At 39.8% G+C, this 19,427-nt stretch overlaps 1 protein-coding gene across 2 annotated transcripts in view; it reads left to right on the top strand.

The window, feature by feature from the left end:
• Positions 1-19,427, top strand: part of NLK (nemo like kinase) — a 119,872-nt gene that overhangs the window by 93,799 nt on the left and 6,646 nt on the right. For both annotated transcript variants that reach the window (XM_034420766.3, XM_034420767.3), the window contains exons 4-8: positions 3,597-3,703; positions 5,691-5,776; positions 7,579-7,788; positions 13,615-13,716; positions 16,042-16,128. In XM_034420766.3, coding sequence (XP_034276657.1) covers positions 3,597-3,703; positions 5,691-5,776; positions 7,579-7,788; positions 13,615-13,716; positions 16,042-16,128 — 592 coding nt within the window. The remainder of the gene's footprint in view (positions 1-3,596; positions 3,704-5,690; positions 5,777-7,578; positions 7,789-13,614; positions 13,717-16,041; positions 16,129-19,427) is intronic.

Below are 19,427 nucleotides of genomic sequence, written 5' to 3'. Positions count from 1 at the left end.
TAATCTATACCTGTACATTTGGTTTTTCTTGCCTAAGTGTCAAACCTTACTTTTCTCTCTATTGAATTTCATTTTGTTAGATAGGATACAGTGTTCAAGTCTGTCAAGATCCATCTGGATCTTGTGCCTATCTTCTGAACTGTTGACACACACATATATACAGATATTAATTTCACTAAAGATGCTATATACCTGTCTTATGGCCATTGGTAAAGTGGTTGAAAATATACTCTTCTCTTCATGCTTTCCTCACCCTGTTTACGTTGGATGAAAAATCTCTACCAATTGCAGTAGAGATAATTAAGAAGACTTATTCTTTTTGCACAATTTTTAATTTAGTTAAAATACAAAATAAAGAAAGACAGAAGAAACATACTAGCAACCATCAAACACTGAAATTACAAATAAAACAACCCAGACAATTAGGAGAAACTAGCATCCTTGTTCCAAGAAACCGTAGTGAGGTTCGTAAGATAAAAACTAGGAAAGACACTTCAAGTATCTGAAAGAATATCAGATAGAAAAAAGTAAGAACCTGTTCTCTAGGGTTCTAGAATATGGGTCACAGGAAGGCTGGTTTCAGTTTGAGTTGTTAGGAAAAGCTTGCTAATGGGTGAGAACAATTCACCAGTGGAAGCAGTTAGCAAGAAAGTGACAAATTTTCTATCACTGAAAGCAGAGATTAGATAACCATTTTGGGGACTGATTTATTCGGATTCCTGCACTAAACGGAGAATTGAACCTGGCCCTGAACTGCTGCTTTAAGGTGTGATTCTAAATGTGGAATCTGGTTCTGCTTTAAAAATAAGCTTTCTACAAATTCATGTATTTTCTATCAGGCTTTGCCAAAACACTGAGGTAAATAAAGAAATCTTACAAAAACAAACAAAGGTCTCTACCAAACCCATAAAAAGGATATGGAACGAATAGCTGTCCTCCACTCTTGTTTCCAGCAACATCATTAAGACTGTCTATGGCAGTGTTTCTCAACCTTGGAAGCTTGAAGATGGGCGGACTTCAACTCCCAGAATCCCCCAGCCAGCGCTGCTGGCTGGGGGTTTCTGGGAGTTGAAGTCCGCCCATCTTCAAGCTACCAAGGTTGAGAAACACTGGTCTATGGAGATTCTCAGTCATCCAGATTATGGTTGCCCAAAGGTGCTTTTTCAAGAGGCAACTTTCTGGGTTTTCTTTGAAGATGTTTCACTTTTCATCCAAGAAGCTTCTTTGGCTTCTTCAGAGCTGAAGAAGCTTCTTGGATGAGAAGCAAAATGTCTTCCAAAAAACCCCCATAAAGTCCAGTTGCCTCTTGAAAAAGCACCTTTGGGACGATATCATCAAGAGTTTTTGCCTGTAATCCTGGGGGCTCACCTTGCTAACACAACTTGGTCCCCACCATTGGTAGGACATTGCTAGCTTTGTACAATAATCTGTTGAATGCAGCTCTTTGGACCATAATGAGAAAAATCAACAAATAACAGTGCCTCAGAGTTTTCCATCCAGTTGAATGTAGAAAGAGAATAAAATACTGCTCCTGGGTGGGTGGGGAGGGATGAAAAAGTAACCCAAGTTGTAGTTTGAAATGGAAAATGTATCTATTTACAGATAGTCCTCGGCTTAACAACCACAAGTGTAACCTGTTTTGCCACCTGTGTACCATTTGTGTCAAAGCTGTGGGGCCATTAGGCTCATATGTGCACATACTTCTGAACCCCCAATGAAGGATTGATGTGACCACTTTTTTCATGTCGAAGACAGCATGTTACTCCTTCTGCCTTAAATCTCAGTTGTGATTGCTGTTTCTCTCTGTTATTTCTAGACCAAATATAATTAAAACACTGGAATATACATGTCAGTTTACCCCTCACTGTAAATATATCTGTACAAGCCACCTACAAAGAGATTTGAGAAGCAGAAAGGAATAAATAAAATATACAGAGAGTATAACAAATTGTTAGCCGCCCAGAGTCAGAGTTGTGAGATGGCTGGCTGGCTATATAAGTAGATTTAAAGAGAAAAAAAGAAAAACACACAGACACACACACAAATTCTTGTATCTTTAACTGGGTGAAGCAGTACATTATAGGGCAATGCTTTTTCAACTAACTGCATCAACTGGGCTAACTTAAAGAATGTCAGGATCCATTACTCCCAAGGGAATGAAATGTGGGAAAATTGTGACTGCTTCAGCGCTGCCACAGTCAGCTATGATTGTCATTTTCAATGTTCCCCAATAGCTTCTCACATATCCACAGGAGTGCCAGTCCCTCTGTGCTCACACCACACTCCCTTCTCCCTCTCTCTCTCTCCCTCCCTCCCTCCCTCTCTCTCTCTCAGCAAACAGAGGTAGTGAAGGGAGGGAATAAAAGGAGAGGAAGCAAGGAAGGAAGCTTTCTGATGCTCACTGCCCCCTTCCCACAAGAAAACTCAATGGGGAAGCCAACAAGAAGTCAGAAGTCATTCCCACTCCCAATGATTTCTTTTTGCCCACCTGTGGTCATTCTGTTTATCTATCTAGGTAAGGAAATAGCTTTGAAATGATGACCCAACAGATCACAGGTTGTGTGTGTGAGAGAATGTATTGTTCCAACCCATATTTTCTGTTTCCTAAATAAAATAAGTTTTGTTGTATGTTGTATGTTTTAAAAAGGTAAAATTGTAATTCCTAAAAGATGGCAAAAAAGGATTTCTTTTAGCCTCTTCTCCCCTGCATTCTATTCCAGAACTAATATAAATATGCTATCATCATCTGCGCCACCTTTGTATATCAAGTCTCATTTCCTGATCCAACTCCATTTATGTTGTGTTTGCAACTCTAATTCTGTGTTTTGTTTTGTTTTCCTTTAAGCTTAAAATTATTTTCTTCACTACTGCTTCTTCCTAAAATCTTCCAGTGCTAAAAGCACAGCTTGATACTTGAAAATCAAGACACACTGGTTTTGCTTCAGGCTGTATGTCCTCCCAGACTGTTGTCAACAGCCAAGATCAAACATCAGAGATCTTGCTTGGCAATTGCCTTGATGCAGGAGGTGGAGCCCAGTTCAACATCTTGATCTCCCTTCAGTTATATTGAAAGATTTTATTGGAGACAGTAGAAAATTGTGTAATCATCTAAGAAGTTATAACTCAAGTGAACAGATAGGAGCGATTTCTCTTTCCCAAGGTGCCTCTTTAACTTGCATTCCTGTCTTAATGTTGCATGTGAGAAGTGGGCAGGTTCCCTGGTATGATTTCGATTTCCTGTCAGTCCAGTCTTTCACTGGCACTTTTTGTCTTGTTTCTCGTGTAAAATTAAATTACCAACCTGAAAAAAAAATGACTGATGTGTAACTGAAAATAAAGAGATTTTCTGCCTCAAGCACAAAGGTTTTTCTAATGGTCCTGTAATAAAAAAAAATGGCTTAGACGTAAACAGCAGGGCCTTACGATTAAAATAATTCTTAGCAACTGTCCAAATCATTTCTGATTCTGTAACATACAAATAGCTGTGGATTAAAGATTATAAGAGCTGTTATTGTGAAGTCTCTTGCATCTTGCAGGAACTGAAATTATCTGATCCACTTTCTGTCTTATATTTTCCTTAATGAATACAATTAAAGATATGTTGTTACAGAACTGATGCAGAGTGATCTCCATAAGATTATCGTCTCTCCTCAGCCACTCAGCTCAGATCACGTCAAAGTTTTTCTTTACCAGATTTTAAGAGGTAATTTACTTTAGATTTTTAATGTGGAACAAATATATTGGAACCCCACTGCAGTATGTAAAATGTATTTCTTCACTGCTGTCCATGTAATGTAAACATTCTACTAGAAGCCAATTTGTGGGACCTCCGATAAAATAGGCATAGTTATAGGAGAATCATGTGGTCTTTAAGCAAATCCAACTTCCCCATTGACTTTGCTTGTCAGAAGTCAACTGGGAAGGTTGAAAATGGTGATCACATGACCCCAGGGTGCTGCAGCCATTGTAAATATCTTCCAGTTATTAAGTGCCTGGATTTTGATCACACGAACGGAGGGGATGCTGTAAAACTCGTAAGTGCAAGAACCAGTTGTGAATCATTTTTTTCAGCGCCATTGTAACTTTGAACATTGTAAGTTGAGGACTACCTGCATTGAAACAGCAGGTAAAGAGGAGCCGTATAAATTAAAATAAGTAAAGGTTTCCCTGCAAGTAAGCACTTTTTAAAAAAACATTTACAACTGCAAAGTAATTTGTTTAGTCATACTGTATTGCTTCTGTAATGTTAATACAGTCCCTATAAATAATATGAATTCAATTTAGAATTGAAAAAAAATGTATACATAGCAGAATAACAGAGTTGGAAGATGCCCTGGAGGTCTTCTAGTCCAACCCCTGCTGAAGCAGGAGATCCTACACCATTTTAGACAAATGGCTGTCCAGTCACTTTATAAAAGTGTCCAGTGATGGAGCACTCACAACTTCTGAAGGCAAGCCGTCCCAGTGGGGTTTATTGTTCTCACTGTCAGGAAATTTTTCCTTAGTTCTAAGCTGCTTCTCTCCTTGATCAGCAATAATATATATGCTGCTTTAGTCTGGATTCCATAGGGTTGCCAGGTGTCCATTATTTGAGCGGACAGTCCACTTTTTTCACATTATGTTCACTATTTTTTTTCACAAAATAGTGGACATTTTTTTTATTCAAAAGCTTTATGATGAAATGGTACGTAATCTAAAGCTGTACAGTCTAAGAGAATAAGGATAGGAGAATCGTTTTTTGTCTTTTTTTTCATAAGTTAGAATGAGACAAAGATCGAATGCTCATTGCAATAATCACATTTTACACAACAGCGCAAAAAATGCATTAAAGCAGTTATCTTTTGATATCGAAAATGTAGTGCTGGAGGTTTTTGCCGAATTTTCGAATTCTGCGAAGAAACGAGAAGAGTTGAAATCATTTTTTGAGTTTTGCGAGTCAGAATTCGATGAAGTTTTGCGCCATGTTCCAACACAGTGGTTAAGTTTGTTTAAAGCGGTCGAAAGACTTCTTTTAAACTGGATACCTCTAAAATCGTATTGGACTAAGGGTAAATCCACCTTCATCTGCTGAAGTTCATTAAGTGACCTATAACCGTGCCTCTTCCCACTCTTGTTCTGTATGGATTCCATTTGCCAAGTTTTTACAATGAAACTTATCAGCAGATCAGCAGATAAAGCAAAATGAACAAGCTGTTCATTGGCCAGCTTGTTGCAAAGCCTGATGCTGATTTGGGCTGAGTGGGAGGGACTGGCCGAAGGTCACCCTTGCTGGCTTTTGTACCGAAAGAAGGGCTGAAACCTTAGTCTCCCCACTCCTACTACAATACCTTAGCTCGGTGTTTCTTAATCATGGCAATTTTAAGACATGGACTACTTCTCCCAGAATTCCCCAGCCAGCATGGTGTCTGGAGAATTCTGGGAATTGAAGTCCACATGTCTTCTTGTTGCCAAGATTGAGAAATAAAGCCTTAACTACTAAATAATGTTGGCTGCCTTCGGGGTCTGATTGAATATGTGTCATCAAGTCATTGTTGATTCTTTGCAACCCAAGAGATAAAGTTTCTCTAGGACCCTAGAGAGGGTATAAAAAATAACACTTTGGCTTCCAATATGTCAGTTTTTGCAGTCACAGACTTGATGCCACAGCTTGTTCTGATTTTGAACTTTTGTTCTGCTTTGATTTTTTCTAGGCCTGAAATACTTACATTCAGCTGGTATTTTGCATCGAGACATTAAACCAGGGAACCTTCTTGTGAACAGCAACTGTGTTCTTAAGGTATTTTTGTAATGCCTGTATAAAATAGTCAGCCTTTCTGAGTCTGTGCCAAAAATCATTTGGGTGAAGACTTGCTTTTGCAATCTGTATCACCCGGATATATTTAGTACAAAAACACTGTACTTTGCATTTCTCTGAAATAGTCATAAATATTTTTGTATAATTTTATTATTTTTTAAAAAAAAGATTAAAAACATATACAAACTAATAAAGAGTGAGAAAAAAAAGAAATCAGAGGAAAAGCTAGATGGAAAAGAAGTAAAAGAAAAATAGAACAGAAAGAAAAAAGATACAAGCAAGTAGCTTCTGATCTTCTTCACAGCAGTTATAATTATAAATTAACCTCTTATTCTATGGTTATAATCCAGCTCTCTTCTTTCTATAGTCTGTTCTAATCATTAAAACCATAAATCATGAAACAACCATAAATATTAATGAGTTTGTACTGGTGAAGAGCTGTCCCTATTTTAAAAATAGGATTTCATCGAATGCATTATTGGCAGTATGATTACAACAGTGAGAAGTGTTGTTAACCACTCACTTGCCATATTTGTCAGTTATGATTGTGTTCTGTTGGCATAAATAATTACACTTGGGCTAAGCAGTAGCAGAGGGAGAATTATATTTCTCCTCATCTCCTTCCCACAATAAATTTAAACAAAACACACTGTGCTTAAATGCCAGAGATGTTCCCTCGTTGTAAATAAATACTCTCTGACTGAAGCCAATGACTTTTCTTTCCTGTTAACTGAGTAGCTTAAAATTGTGGTGTTGGCAGAGTTTGGTCTCTTTGCTACTCTAGAAAAAATATGAATGTTTACTCCAGCTTAAAGTGTGATACAATTATTTTAATCTCTTCATATTGCTACTTGTGAGAACATTGACTATACAATAGTTTGCTGCTACATGTGGCTAAGGACTCACTGTTAAAAACAGCAAACTGAATTGTACTTTAGGAGCGTTTATGATTGAATCTCATTAGATAGAAAATAAATCCACATCTTAAAAACAATGAGAGCTAGATTAGAATTCATTGTCATAGTGCACAGAACCAATTTTCTCTCTGGAGAGATTTATAGCTCTTTTGTATAGAGGAACATAATCTCATCTAAGCCCCACCTGCTCTTCTAAGTGGGTACAGCCCAGATACAGGTAGACTTTATTTGCTTGTGGAAACTAACCCTTGAAAGATCAGCACTGAGAAAATCCTAGGTAGAGCATTGCCTGGTGTTAACTCACCTTCCCACCATCCACCCTAAACATAGCCATGTACAAAAAGTGGTGGGGAGATAAGGTGAGTGGCACTCTTCCTTCTAGCATGCATCGACATTCATAGATGATCTGGACTTATGTGTCAGTGTGCCTCCCACTGTTGTTTCTATTCCCATAATGGTGAGAGGATTATAATTATAGTTGCTACAAGCTACATGAATCGTCTATATTTGCACATGCCTGGTTCACATATGTGTCCAAGCCCTGCTTATTAAGATGAAGAATCAGTTTGGTGTAGTGGTTAAGGCATCAGGCTACAAACTGGGAGACTGGGAATAATAGTCTTAGTACAAAGCCAACTGGGTGACCTTGGGCCACTCTCTCTCAGCCCCAGGAGGCAGGGAGTGGAAAACCACTTCTGAAATCTCGCCAAGAAAATTGCAGGGACTTGTTCAGGCTATCTCCAGTGTCAGAATCAACACTGATTTGTGGGTACCCAAAAAAGAGGAAAAAAATGACTAGGATGATGTATCAGAATTCTTCTCCCTACCCTCACTGTTTATAACATTATCAAATCTTTATTTTTTCAGATCTGTGATTTTGGCCTAGCCAGGGTGGAAGAATTAGATGAATCTCGTCATATGACTCAGGAAGTTGTTACTCAGTATTATCGGGCTCCGGAAATCCTGATGGGAAGCCGTCACTACAGCCATGCTATTGACATCTGGTCTATAGGCTGTATATTTGCCGAACTGCTGGGGCGAAGAATATTGTTTCAAGCTCAAAGCCCCATTCAGCAGGTATAAAGGTGCTTTGCTTTTAATGCAATAGATCTGGCCACGTACTCCCACCTAATGAGTTGGATTGCAATTGCCAACATACCCAGTCCTCGTTCAGCATGGGGAGGGGGGCACTAGAATAAGAAAAAGTACTTAGAGATTTCCTGATTTTTAGGGTGGGTTTTGGTGGGTGGGTGTGTACGTGAGCACACATAATCTTTACTTTTTCTACTAAGAAATTGTGGTTAACCATTAGAGGCCTGATGATTTAAATGAGTTTGTTTAATTACTATTTTAGCCATATGACCATGAGATGTTTCCCTTACTTTTTTTTCTATTAGATTTTCTGGGGGACTCCACTCCTTGTCCAGGAATAACAAACTTGCATTTGCTTATCTGATTAATTCCAGTGCAAACCTGTGAGGTAGATTGTCATTGTTCTGGGGTGACAGATGGGGAATGGAGGTTGAGTTAAAAGCCCACTCAAGACCGCCCATCTCGTCCAGGAATTGCGAGGACAAATGTGGGTGGTTTATCTTTAGCATGTTGAAAATGCTTCTTACAAATATGGATTAGCTAGAAAAGCAAGATGCTATTCTGAAATCTTTTGCAAAATATTTAAGTTGGGTGGATAAATAGCAAAGTTTCAAGAGCTTTAGTTGCTATTCTTGACGTTAGCTTCTTTCACCCAAAGTATTTATTTATTATTACTTATTAAACAAATTTATATAGCTGCTCAACTCACACATAGGTGACACACCTATAGTAATCAGTGATCTCTACATTGAGGGTGAAGTTGCAAACCATTTTGCATTGTTACAAAATAAATTGTAATATAGTCTAATTGAGAATGAGACTGCTTTTGTTTTTGTTTTGTCTTTGTCTTGTCAGATTAAGAGTGGAAAACTGTTATAGCTGGACATGGATGTAAAAGTTTTGTGACTATGTGTCAGCTGATTAAGTTGCTGTAAAAAAATCTTCCTCAGCACAGCCCTTTTCATATTTGTCAGGTTCTCCAACTATTCTGTGTGGGGATTCTGACAATCAGACAGCACCACACCAGGGCTCTGTATAAACAGATTTCAGTTAACAGTATTTGATGTTTATGTTGGGAGTGGGGGGCACCGTTCTACGGTGGTTCTCCTCCTATCTCTCCGACCGGACGCAGTCAGTGTTGGCAGGGGGGCAGAGGTTGACCCCGAGGCGCCTTGTGTGTGGGGTGCCGCAGGGATCGATCCGGTCCTCTCACCCCTTCTGTTCAACATTTATGTGAAGCCGCTGGGCGAGATCATCCGTGGCTTCGGGGTGGAATTCCATCAGTACGCTGATGACACTCAGCTGTACATCTCCACCCCAGGCCATCCCAACGATGCCCTTGAAGTGATGTCCCGGTGCTTGGAGGCCGTGCGGATCTGGATGGGGAGTAACAGGCTTCGACTCAACCCCTCCAAGACCGAGTGGCTGTGGCTTTCGGCGTCCCGATATAGCCAGCTGGCGCCATCGCTGGCTATTGGGGGCGAGTTATTGGCCCCCACGGAGAGGGCTCGCAACATCCCTCCTGGATGCACGACTGGCTTTAGAAGAGCATATGACGGCCGTGGCCAGGGGGGGCTTTTCATCAGGTTCACCTGATTTGCCAGTTGCGTCCCTTTCTGGATCGAGACTCCTTATGCACAGTCACTCAGGCACTCGTCACTTCCCGCCTGGACTACTGCAATGCTCTCTACATGGGGCTCCCCTTGAGGTGCACCCGGAGGCTCCAGCTGGTGCAGAATGCGGTTGCGCGGGGGATTATGGGAGCGAGACGGCGCTCCCATGTGACACCTCTCCTGCATGAGCTGCATTGGCTCCCGGTGGACTTCCGGGTACGCTTCAAGGTACTGGTTACCACCTTTAAAGCGCTCCATGCATCGGACCTGGGTATTTGCGGGACCGCCTTCTGCCACCAATAGGCTCCCACTGGCCAGCACGCTCCCACAGAGAGGGACTCCTCAGGGTGCCGTCAGCTAGGCAGTGTCGGCTGGTGACCCCCAGGGGGCCTTCTCTGTGGCAGCACCTGCCCTCTGGAACGATTTGCCCCCAAGAGATATGGAGGATATCAGATCTCCGGGCTTTTTGTCGCGCCCTAAAAACTTTTCCATCAAGCAGGGCTGGTGTGAACCCCACCCCACCCCCCACCCCCGTTTTTGAGATATTAGATTTTTAATTGTTTAATGGGTTTTAGTCGTAAGGGTCTTAATTTTTGGCCAAAGGGTATAATTCTTTTAAATTTTTAAATTTTGTATTGGATGTTTTTTTACTTGGCTGTGCACCGCCCTGAGTCCACCAGGAGAAGGGCGGTATACAAATTTAAATAAAATAAAATAAAATAAAATAAAATAAAATAAAATAAAATAAATAAATAAATAAATAAATAAAATAAATGTTTTGAGGAAGCTTCCTGGATTTAGTTGCATGCTTCTTGACTATTTCTCATGTGTAGTTCTCCTAACATGATTGTCGTTTCATAGTTCTATGTTTCATCTTTACCAAAAAAAAAAAAAAAGCCCATTGTGAGGCAGATGGTTTCTGTTCTATGTATGAAATTTGAGGACAAGAGATTTTGTAAAGGCTATTCCAATTAACAACATATAGCCATTGAATCAAAGCTCAATGCCTGACTACCGATCTTTTGTCTTCAGTTTTCTGTTATATTTTGATAGGAGTGGTATGTCATGTCAGCTTTCTTTATCTTAATGTTCCATTGTGGCCTGTTCACATTAAACTTCTTGGAAATACCATTCATTAAAAGGACCAGGGATTTGAATTTACAGTTGTCATGATTCTCCAGGCATTTAGAATAAGTAAACAAGGTTGCCTGCCAATTAAGTATGGGCAGTCCTCGACTTACAACAGTTCATTTAGTGACCATTCAAAGTTACAAAGGCACTGAAAAAAGTGACTTAGGAGCATTTTTCACACTTAATGACCTTTTAGCAACCCCATGATCATTTGAGCAAAATTCAGATGCTTGGCAACTGACTCATATTTATGATGGTTGCAGTCTCCTGGGCTCATGTGATCCCCTTTTGCGACCTTCTGACAAGCAAAGTCAGTGGGGAAGCCAGACTAACTTAACAACTGTATTACTAACTTATCAACTGCAGTTATTCACTTAACAACCATGGCAAGGAAGGTTGTAAAATGGGATAGAACTCGCTTAACAAATGTCTCCCTTAACAACAGAACTTTTGGGCTCAGTTGTGGTCATAAGTCGAGGACTGCCTGTAGTCTTCAGAGGCTGAAATCCTGTCTTCTAAGTTAGAGGCAAGTGGTTATTAGAGAAAAGATACATGTAGTCCTCACTTAGCAACCATTTGAAGTCACAACAGACCCCCAAAAAGGTACTTACTGTATGATCTGGATTTGAAGTCGAGATGTCCTCACACCATTTCATTTGGGGCACTTGGCAACTAGCCTACATTTACAGCCATTGGCAGCATCCCAGGGTCACATGACCGCAATTGATAATGTTTTTTTTTTTTTTCTGGAAACTAGTGTTTACCTTTGGGTTTTGGCAAAAAAAATGATGGGTTCACTTCATGACTGCAGCATTCATTTAATGGCCATATTTGCTTAATGACTACCACAAAATAATGTCATAAAATCCTCACAGTCACAGAATGACCTGCTTAACGACTGGCATGACCGTTGCCCATCATTTGGGCTCAGTTACACTTATAAGTCAAGGACGACCTGCATTATTCTATGCTAATGCCCAAACTACAGAGTTTTCTCAGCAGACAGAAACTGCTGAGAACTGAAAATTTGTATGCCTTTATTTATTTATTAATAATTAATTAATTAATTAAGGGACATGGTGGCTCAGTGGCTAAGACGCTGAGCTTGTCAATTGAAAGGTCAGCAGTTTAGCGGTTCGAATCACTAGTGCCGCATAACGGGGTGACCTCCCATTACCTGTCCCAGCTTCTGCCAACCTAGCAGTCCGAAAGCACGTAAAAAATGCAAGTAGAAAAATAGGGAACACCTTTGGTGGGAAGGTAACAGCGTTCTGTGCACCTTTGGCATTCAGTCATGCCGGCCATATGACCACGGAGACGTCTTCGGACAGCGCTGGCTCTTCGGCTTTGAAACGGAGATGAGCACCACCCCCTAGAGTTGGGAACGACTAGCACATATCTGCGAGGGGAACCTTTACTTTTACTTTATTTATTATTTAAATAGGATTTATATAGCTGCTCACTTGGGATGCAATTTTAAGCGGCTAACAGAAGGTTGAAAACATAAAAGGTAAATAGAAATCCATAAAAACACCTCCCACACCAGAGACAGCTCACTTGTAAAGGTTGATGTGCTGTCCTGACTCAGAGCCTGAGGGGAAATGGATCTTCAATGTCTTTTTGAGGAGGTGCTGTTGCATAGGGCAGTCACGATGACACTGAAAACAAATCTCCTAGGTTCCATTGAATGACACTGCTTGGGATCTGATGCATGCCAGTCATGGTATTGCTGGATAGGCAGAGATGGGCCTACAAATATTTTGAAGGGCTTTGAAGGTGACACTTAGCATCTTAAGTTACCCTTGGCAGTTTGGCTACTGCTTTTACTATTATTTATTTATTTTATTTATTTTATTATATTTCTATACCGCCCTTCTCCTGCGGGACTCAGGGCGGTGTACAGCCAGGATAAAACATAGCATATAAAATTTAAAAACATTTTAAAAAACAATTAAATAAATTTTGGCCCGAATTTAAAACAACCCTATTAAAACTGAAAATTCGATTAAAAAACTGAGAGGATGGGATCAAGCCAGCCCAGCTAGATGGAACAAGTGTGTCTTCAGGGCCCGACGAAAAGTCCAGAGGTCTGATATCGTGCGTATCTCAGGGGGCAGGTCATTCCAGAGGGCAGGTGCTGCCACAGAGAAGGCTCTCCCCCTGGGGGTCGCCAGCCGGCACTGCCTGGCCGACAGCGTCCTGAGGAGGCCCTCTCTGTGCGAGCGAACCGGTCGGTGGGAGGCTATTGGCGGCAGAAGGCGGTCTCGTAAATACCCCGGCCCTAAGCCATGGAGCACTTTAAAGGTGGTTACCAACACCTTGAAGCGCACTCGGAAGACCACAGGAAGCCAGTGCAGCTCACGCAGGAGAGGTGTTATATGTGAGCGCCCCGTCGCTCCCATAATCCCCCGCGCAGCCGCATTCTGGACCAACTGCAGCCTCCGGGTGCACCCCAAGGGTGGTTTCATTGCATTTGTTGCTTCTATATAAAGAGATGTAATATTTAGGTCAGAAGCTAGTACAGGTAGTCTTCAATGTACAACTATTTGTTTAGTGACTGTTTAAAGTTACAACAGCACTGAAAAAAGTGACTTATGACCATTTTTCATATTTATGACCATTGCCGCATCTCCCTGGTTACATGATCAAAATTTGGATGCTTGGCAACCGGCTCATATTTATGATGGTTGCAGTGTCCTGGGCTCATGTGATCACCTTTTGCAACTTTCTGACAAGCAAAGTCAGTGGGGAAGCCAGATTCATTGAACAACTGCAGTGGTTCACTTAAGAACTGTGATAAGAAAGGTTGTAAAATGGGGCAGAATTTACTTAACAACTGTCTCGCTTTAGCAATAGAAATGTTGGGCTCAATTATGGTAGTAAGTCAAGGACTACCTGTATATAAAAGCTACACACGTGTGCATACACATATGTATACTTGCCCAGTTTCAAAGAATATCTAAACGTAGTGAGGAAACGGACAGGGGAGTCATACTATTGTATTCGCAGAGGTTATCTCAGTATAAAATAAAATTGGAGTGCTGGTTTATTTTTCCCATTTCTACAGTTGGATTTGATCACAGATCTTTTGGGGACACCGTCACTGGAAGCAATGAGGACAGCTTGTGAAGGCGCCAAGGCTCACATACTCAGGGGTCCTCATAAACAGGTAGAGTGATTATTTTCTAATTTGGAGAGCTTGGTACTGCAAAGCCTTTTAGTTATGTGCTGACAACTTTTAATTTTCAGTCTAAGAGCAATACCGGATTGGGATTTATACTGGGACAATCACAAAGCAATTTATCTCAGCTATACATAACTGATACTTAATATGTCACGCTCTCTGTTTTTTTTGTGGAAGTTAAAATTTTGATGGAGAGAGTAGGTGTGGCTGTTTGGCCTAAGGAGAGTGGAGCTGTTATATGTAATACTAGAAAGACAAGCTAAGGAAAAGAAATCTTTTGCATTCCTGGGCATTAAGTACAGCCTATGAACCAATTACAATGAGGCTAAATTAGACTTAAATGACCCACTTACCTTAGTTTGGAAAGCTGCTACCAGGAACCTAATTTTAGCCATAACGTCAATTTCTTCTACCACCTCTTGTTTTGGGTATTTCAGCCAAAAGTATGAAATCAAATATATTGACTGGAGTTAATAAAATAGATGTATAATATCTATTTTAGGATGTTGCCCATTTTGTTTGAGTAACCATTGTTCCAATGGAACTTCTTCTCAACAGGAAGTTCTGATGGATAAGAATTGAAAATATTTGCAGTGCAAAAATACTCATTATATAAACCTCACTTCACAATGTGATGAAAACTGTATATACCAAAGTTTAAAAAACATAAGGACTAGAGTGATTTTTTTTAGTGTGTTGGAAGAGGAAACCTGTGCTGCAATTTGAATTCTGTTTAGAGTTGTATGCGTGCAGCAGGGCCACAGGTAATAGTGATGTGGAATTATACTCAAGGTTTTCTCAGTTACTCTTAACAGAAGGGAGTACTTTGTATATGGAAATGCAGTGGAGGGGCAAGAAATGAGAGATGGAAATAAAGTCTTTATTTTTTCCAAAATTCCATGCTATTTCAGAGTTGTTCTAAGGTCTTGTTATAATCACCTTGTATAAGCTGGTCAGATTTGCAATTCCTGGAAACATAGCCTTAAATCACTGCATACAGTGTGTCCCAAGATCAGCTGATGGATTTTCCAATTTAAAAAGTACTACTAATAAAGATTTACTGTATTTTTAGTCACAATCAACTGTCTTGGCCTAACACAACTTCATATGACATAGAACTGGTATAGAACAACTGTAATATTTGTGAAACCCAATGGGATCCTACTATCATCCTTCCAGAATAGTCCTTCTCATGGTGTCCTTATGGAAAGCATCCTGTGAAACCTTTTATAAATCTTTGCTTTGTTCTATAATGCTAACTAGCATCTAACCTTTTCTGTTAATATTGTTATATAAATAGATAAGGCAAAAGCTTGATTGCTTAGTTTTATTTCAAACTGAATATGTGTTGGTTCTTGGTTAGGTATAAAATATTCCTCCCACATATCAATAAAAATTAATCATCTGCCAATAATAGGAGAAAAATTATGTAATCATTTCTTCCTTGCTTCTAGTGGCTTTTCCCAACTCATGCATATGTTAAATCTACAATGCTTTCCTTTTTAGAATTTGCATAGGAAATCAGGGTTTTTTAGAAGGACCACACTAAGAAAATAATAGTGTAGGAAGTGATGGAGAACAACCAGCTTCTAATATGCTTTCTTTTTTTTCTAACAAAAAAACAAACAAACCACAAGACAGCTTTTACATTTGCATAAAGAGGTTAGATCTATTTTTAGTTATGAATATTCCTTTTGAATTTTAGAGGTCATTTTTTTCTCTCTTCATTCTAATGTAAAGTTCATTAAGCCCTTTAAGGCTTAACCTCTCTGTGCACTTACTTCACTTACTTAGGAACAACTAAGTCAGTGAGTGTCATAGGGTCAAACAGCTAGAACAGTAGAGAGGGCTCCTGTCCATAATGCTTCCCCATCCACTATCTTCATCTCAGGTCCATGTTAGGAATTCTAGGAATTTGTTTTTTAATTCTTATTTATGAAATTTATTTGCTGACCATTTTGTGGTTCAAGTGACTCTGACTGGCTTACATCAAGATAAAACAACATATAACAATTATAAATATAAAATGAATTAAAATTACAAAAAATAGAGCAATTAAGTTTTATTTTTAATCTGCTTCCCTGGAAGAGCTTGCTGGACTTAACCTAACCTGTTTTGCTGGAAAAGCTTGCTAGACTAACTTGTCCTCTTCATTCATTTTCAAAACAGTTTTTAAAAAATCATTTTAAAAAAAACCCCAGAACAGAATGTATTCAGTAATTTTAGCCATGATTCAGAAAAGACAGTGTTGCATTTTGGCATCTCAATTATTCCTATGACGCTCAGTGCTTTTTCTCTTTCTTTTCACAGCCATCCCTTCCTGTCCTGTATACATTATCCAGCCAAGCTACACATGAAGCCGTTCATCTCCTTTGTAGGATGTTGGTCTTCGATCCAGTAAGTTGATGCTTTGTGTTATATACTTAAAATAGAAAAGGAGGAGGGGTGGTGATAAATACAGCAAAATATATATCATGGTCCGTAAAGTATGCAGAAAAGACTTGAGAAGCACATGGCAAAGAACAGGAAAAAATATCCAAAGATGTGTCAGAGGAAGATAGAAAATAGAAAAATAGCAGAATGACTTAATGAATTCTTGGTTCTGTCCTCAATGCTGAGGGCATAGGACAAATACTAGTGGAGTCTTTGGTGCTGTCTGAGCTTTTCCATGTCATTCTTGTAGCTTGTCATTTTTAAATCCACATTGAAATCGATTTCAGTACTGCATTATCTCTTTTCTATAACACCGTTTACACATCATCTATGATGACAGACATTCTTAAAATCAACTTCTGAGTCAATTGTTCATAAATACCCTTCAAAATGTCCAGAGTTAAAGTATTGCTCCATTCTACATTCTCATTAAGTATTCTTCTCCTTTAATTGTGATCTTTCATTTCTTCTAGTTTGCTCTAGTGTCCAACTTTCAAAGTCCTATCTTATCATCATTTTTTCTAAGGAATCCAAACAACAGCAATTTCCCACGGGAAAGATTCTTATAATTATATATTAATTATAATTCTTATAATTAATTTCAGGGTCTTATTTCAAATCCATCTGGACCCTTAGCCCATTTTTAACTTTCCAAAATCAACACTTGTTGTTAGTTGCAAAATCGTGTCCGACCCATCCCGACCCCATGGACAATGTTCCTCCAGGCCTTCCTGTCTTCTACCATCCTCTGGAGTCCATTTAAGCTCACACCTACTGCTTCAGTGACTCCATCCAGCCACCTCGTTCTCTGTCGTCCCCTTCTTCTTTTGCCCTCAATCTTTCCCAGCATTAGGCTCTTCTCCAGTGAGTCCTTCCTTCTCATTAGGTGGCCAAAGTATTTGAGTTTCATCTTCAGGATCTGGCCTTCTAAAGAGCAGTCATGGTTGATCTCCTCTAGGACTGATCCAGAGTACATGTGTGCAAACTCATGATCTCTCCTTTCCCTGGAGAGATTTATGCCAGCCACAATCCATCCGACCATCAGTCTCCGCCATAAATATCATCCCACACTCCTTCAGGGAATCTAGCTTATCCTGTCTTCACTAGAAGTCTTCCTGAAGCAATATTTAAGATCCAGCTCTACTGAATGAAAATTGGAAAGATAAAATTACAATTGTGTACTAGCATAGGCACTAGAAGATGATAAATAGGTCCAGATTCTTACTTGTGGGACAAGGAAGTGGTTATAGGTAAGACTATATAGTTGGGCTCATAATACTTTGCCTCCTATTACTTTGGCAATAAAAGAGACTACAGTAAAGAAAGGAAGTCCCCTTTTTGTGTCTGTCATACATGAACTATTAATTTAGTAGCAAAAGAAAGGTTTTAATTGACTCCATTCTTTTACATTATTGGAGTTTGGACACGTTGTATTTGCAATTTCCTCTTACTATCTTGTTTATGAACTCCCAAATTTTATCTGCACTTCTCCAGTGAATGCATTTTTTAAGATATTCACAAAGATTGAGCATATCTGCCTCTCTTTAAGACAGGTGGTCCATGTTTGCAACCAGGTGGCCTCAAAGGGGAAGAAGGATTCTTTTTTCTGAGGAAGTTTGATGACTCCATCTCATAAATCCCATGTCACTGGAAGCTGTGTTGTAGCTGTGTTGTCATATTTGTTCGCCTGTGTGGCCACCCGCCAAGTTGCAGCAGGTTCACTTACCCACCAGTTATTCTTGCGGGAATGGCATGCCTTCTTTATTGGGGTTGAAACCTTTGCACCAGACTTCTCTTTTTTCTCTTTCGGTGAAGCTTTCTCCAGCATGCTGCCCTTCAGATGTCTTGGACTTCTGCTCTGAACAGCTATGCTGAAAAGCATCAACATTCATTATATTCACAAACTTCCCTCATGAGAGAAATCCTTTAGCTTTTGCCATACTCATGGAGGAGCAATTCACAGAAAAAGGAATTGTTCTTCTCTGAAAACTCTGTTTCATCTGCAGACCTAGAAAGGAAAAATGTAATGTCTGAGAACAGCCCTGGCAGGAAGAGATGGGGTGAACTCTTTAAAGAGATTGGGAATCTTCTTTATCTCTCCTGCCTCTCATAGGCAGTCAGTTTATTTTTCAGAATAAAGGCTGTTTTAAAGCTGTGAAGAACTGAACTGTATCTTTGGGGCAGAAAAGGCCTATTATAAAGCCAAATTCTACTTTCTTATCTATTTTCTCAGTATTCAGGATAATGAATAATTCCATGCCTTTATTTGTGCAGCTCACTATACTACATTTCTACATTCACATCAGCCTCAGGCTTTGCACAAAGTGTTACATATTGGTAGCAGTCTTGCACAAACATCCCTTTTCAGAGCTTTAGTCTTTTGTCTTTTGTAGCATTTTTTGGAGACCGCAAAGGCCAGATCCTACAACTTGATCTTTCCATGAGTCTCTTAAACTGTGGCTGCTTACAGTTCAGCAATTTATCACATTCTTGATGGCAGATGATCTGCCAGGCAATTATAATGTTCTTTTACAGCCAGTTCTCCCTGCATTCCACATGGTGTCCCAGGTGATAATCATGATAGAATTTCTCAAATAAAGCGTTAATACGTGATTGAAGTCAAATGTGGTGCAAAAATGAGCAGGAAGTATCATAGCTAAGAGGTAGAGCATATATTTTGAATGCAGAAGGCAGCAAAGTTCATTCCTACTATGCCAATTCTCATCCTCTTTTTAAAAGAGAATGGCATAACAATATACAGGTAGTTCTCAGCTGTGCTGACCAGAGCCTGGGCCTGAACATAGAGGGACAGAACATGACACTGGTACCAGACACTGAGGCATCTTCCCCCAAAAGGCCCACTCTCTGTCTCCCATCAAAACATCCCATCTGTCACCACCTGAATGTACTGACTTGCCCTAAGCCCTCCAGTGCATTCCTTTTCTCCCACCAACTTGAGCCTCCTGACTCCCCTGGTTAGGGACCCCTTCATCCACTCATATGACTCAGCCACCCTTCTACCAGCCCAGGGGATAAAGCTGAGCCCCAGCTTTGCTTTAGCTCTCACTCTTAGCACCATCAAGAACCCTAGGCCATTATTAAGAAGTGAAATTCTGGAGAGGCCAAGAAAAAATGGTTAAAAGGGGAAGAATAGTGGAAAGGAGGAAGGGAAATAAGGTATATATTAGTAGATCTAAGGGAACTGTAGTAACTGAATGTAAAAAGTAAATATGATGATGTATATTGTGTATTGTAAAATGAAC

Source organism: Pantherophis guttatus, chromosome 1 (assembly GCF_059756535.1).
Source record: "Pantherophis guttatus breed Tessera chromosome 1, ASM5975653v1, whole genome shotgun sequence".
Taxonomy (NCBI): Eukaryota; Metazoa; Chordata; class Lepidosauria; order Squamata; family Colubridae; genus Pantherophis; species Pantherophis guttatus.
The sequence above is the reverse complement of the archived record's forward strand: the minus strand, read 5'-3'. Positions and strand labels throughout refer to the sequence as shown.